Raw genomic sequence first — 2,905 nt, 5'->3', positions numbered from 1 at the left:
CTGAACAAATTTATATAGTTTTCTTCCTTGAAACAATATTTGCCCTGATTAATAAATAAATCCTAAATTTGCATTTTTTGGATTATGAATTTGAGTTTCACAAGTGCTAATATATTACTGACTTCCTATAATTCAATAGGGATGTGGACATATTTATATATGTGAGCAAATTTAATTTGTTCAAATGTACTTAAAATTTCCAAGGAATTTTTTTTTTTCACACATAGAGGTTTAAACTTCATTCCAAAGTCTCCCCTTTTAGTAGTAACCACAGCAAAATTTCTCCAGCCCTGGTTTTCTATTTGCAAATCAGTACAGGTGTCCGATACCACTTTTAAAGGTCATGTAGATCACAATATGGAAGTATGATATACATGAAAGCAAATCTTGAGAATATGCACACGAACCAAACCAGATCTCACTCTAGCTTAGTCTGTACTTAGGAGTTTACCACATGAGTGAATAATTACGTATTTACTTTGCATCAGAGTACACTGGACTGTTTTTCCATTACTAAACCACTCAGTCACACAAACATCTTTAGAGCACATTGTAGGTATTCAAGTATTAAAAATTAAACAGACTCTTAAGTTTTAAGAAACTTTGGAAGAACAAATGTGGAAATTCTTTACATAAAATTTAAGCCAGAACTTAATTCTTATGTGCTTCAAGAAATTCTTTTAGAATTGAGGTATTATTTGAAGGTCAGTACACAGACATTTCAATTTGTACACAATTTTTAACGTACATACCAAATATCTAGAAAATCATGTAATTGTGATTTTTTTCTCAACAGTTATTCCAGTGACTTTTCAGCTTAAACTTTGGAGGCAAGTTTTCCTTAATAGGATATCAAGTACCGTATCTTCAAATATTGATATGCTGTTACATCAGTTTCACTAATTCACAACTTATCAGATACACTACATATGCAGATTTTTAATCTATCACAGCACATTAACAAAATTACTAGGAAAACTGGACTACCAAGACCAAAGATGTTACAGAGTGCACACAATTCTGACAGGAGAGCCAAGATCAAGGAGTGGTTTTCTTTAGGAAACGTACCAGAGACAACACAGGAGTAGAAGTAATTTAAAATGTTCAAGATATATTAAATGCACAACTGACTCCAAATTGCCATTTAGTTTATGTTTATATTACAGGATATACAACTACTCCCATTATGGAATGTTAAGCTGACACCCAAAACAATCAAAGCCTCCCATATTCAATACCCCACTATATTCTGGTTGTACCAAAAAATAAACAACCAGCAAATGATTTCACCTCTTAAAAAAAAGCATTTACACTTCAAAATTGGGATGAGGTGGGATCCCCTCCTTCTTAAAAATGTTTCTAGAGATACTAAAAAACTTGCCATTTACAAAATAGTTGATAAAAATATTCCTCTGGATTGTACAAGAAGGGAGACAGGGACCACTGATAAGACATGGTATATGATATTAATCAGACTTGGCTTCTTTCTCTCCTGCTTCATCAGAGGCTGGACTCTCATTTTTAGTTTCTCCGTTTTCTGCAGGTAAATCTTCTTTAGCTTCCTGGTTAGCCACTTCAGCTTGCTTTCCCTTTGCTCCCTTTTTCCCTTTTGTTTGCACTTTCTTGTCTGAAGATTTATCCTTTTCTGTTGCCTTTTTTGGCTTCGTTTCCACTTTTGCAGGAACAGGTTTAGCTGACAACCTGGCCGACCTCCTTTTGGGCTCCTCCTTCGCTGTGCCCTCGGTGGAGCTGACCTTCCTCTTGGGCATCGTGGAGGAGCGGCAGGCGCGTGCTGGTTGCCTGTGGGCCACGGTGCACCGAGAGCCTTCGCGAAGCTGGGCTGCCTGGCTGCTGCCACTTCTCCCGCTGCCCGAGCTGCTGCCTTCAAGGAATTTTAACGAAATAAATTCTCATTTGTATGAAACTAACATCTTCCTTTGATATATCTATCTACCTAAATAGATTGATGTATCTCTATCTTTTATCATCCATCATCTATTTATCAGTCAAAATGCCAAAGTAACTGGGTTAAATAAGGTAGAAACTCTTTTACTGATCATATTAAACAAGCAAGTTGAATGTTATCCTGGGCTGGTTTAGTGGTATGTAGTCAGAGATGCAGAATCTTCTATCTTGTTTTTTCCCTATCTGCAGCACATGACTTCCGCATTATTCTCCTAGAGGACTATTTCAGCTCAGGTATCAATCCATATTCTAGTAAGCAGGAGGAAGAATAGCCGGAAAGCACCTTAAGGAGCTTTCCTGCAGGCTCTCATACAGCACATTCACATGTCTCTCACTGGCCAGATCTTTAGTCCTTGACCACACCCTGCAACAGATAAAAGTACAAAAGATAGTATTAATTTTAAGTAACTGAAGACAATTTCTGAAAAAGAGATAACTGAAAAATGAATATTTGTACAAGTTGCTGGCTCTACCACATCTTAACTTACATAACTCTTGAGAAGTGAAAGAATTTATAGATATCCTCTATCCTATCCTGGTTGAGTGGTTTCTGTTTGTGTGTGTATGTGTGTGTGTGTGTGTGTGTGGCCTTATTCAGACAATACAGAGTTATAAAGTTATAGAGCTGTAAGAACAGCATACAGAGCTACTTAAAAGAGATTTCTTAAAAGCACAAATGTAAAAAGACACAGGCAAGAAGTTTGGAACAGGAAGCTGAGTAATTCTATTTCTTTTTGTAATCAGTGCAGTTAGGAAATACATCTGATAGGCCCCGTGCCATCTCCTAAAGAAGAATGACCTTGCAGTGACCAATGTGCTCTTCTGCCTTCCTTATTTCTATTCCCTTCTGCCTATAGAGGTTTCTAATTTTGTGCAGCATCTGCTGCTTTCTATCTGCTAGATTGGATGCTGCTGGATTCAAATCAATTTTTGCTCAAAT

General features: G+C 36.8%; 1 protein-coding gene across 1 annotated transcript; it reads right to left on the bottom strand.

Moving 5' to 3' along the window:
• Positions 1–1,185: 1,185 nt before the first annotated feature.
• LOC108408669 (non-histone chromosomal protein HMG-14) lies at positions 1,186–1,769 on the bottom strand. Its single transcript, XM_017679234.3, has one exon. It carries the CDS (start codon positions 1,767–1,769, stop codon positions 1,467–1,469), a length of 303 nt encoding a protein of 100 aa, XP_017534723.1. The 3' UTR covers positions 1,186–1,466.
• Between the last annotated feature and the right edge of the window lie 1,136 nt (positions 1,770–2,905).

This window comes from Manis javanica, chromosome 13 (assembly GCF_040802235.1).
Source record: "Manis javanica isolate MJ-LG chromosome 13, MJ_LKY, whole genome shotgun sequence".
Lineage (NCBI taxonomy): Eukaryota > Metazoa > Chordata > Mammalia > Pholidota > Manidae > Manis > Manis javanica.
This window is presented reverse-complemented; position numbering and strand designations above follow the sequence as displayed.

Bases quoted from the DNA above. Each gene is read 5' to 3' on its own strand.
- LOC108408669 (XM_017679234.3), bottom strand. From the start codon at position 1,769: ATGCCCAAGAGGAAGGTCAGCTCCACCGAGGGCACAGCGAAGGAGGAG.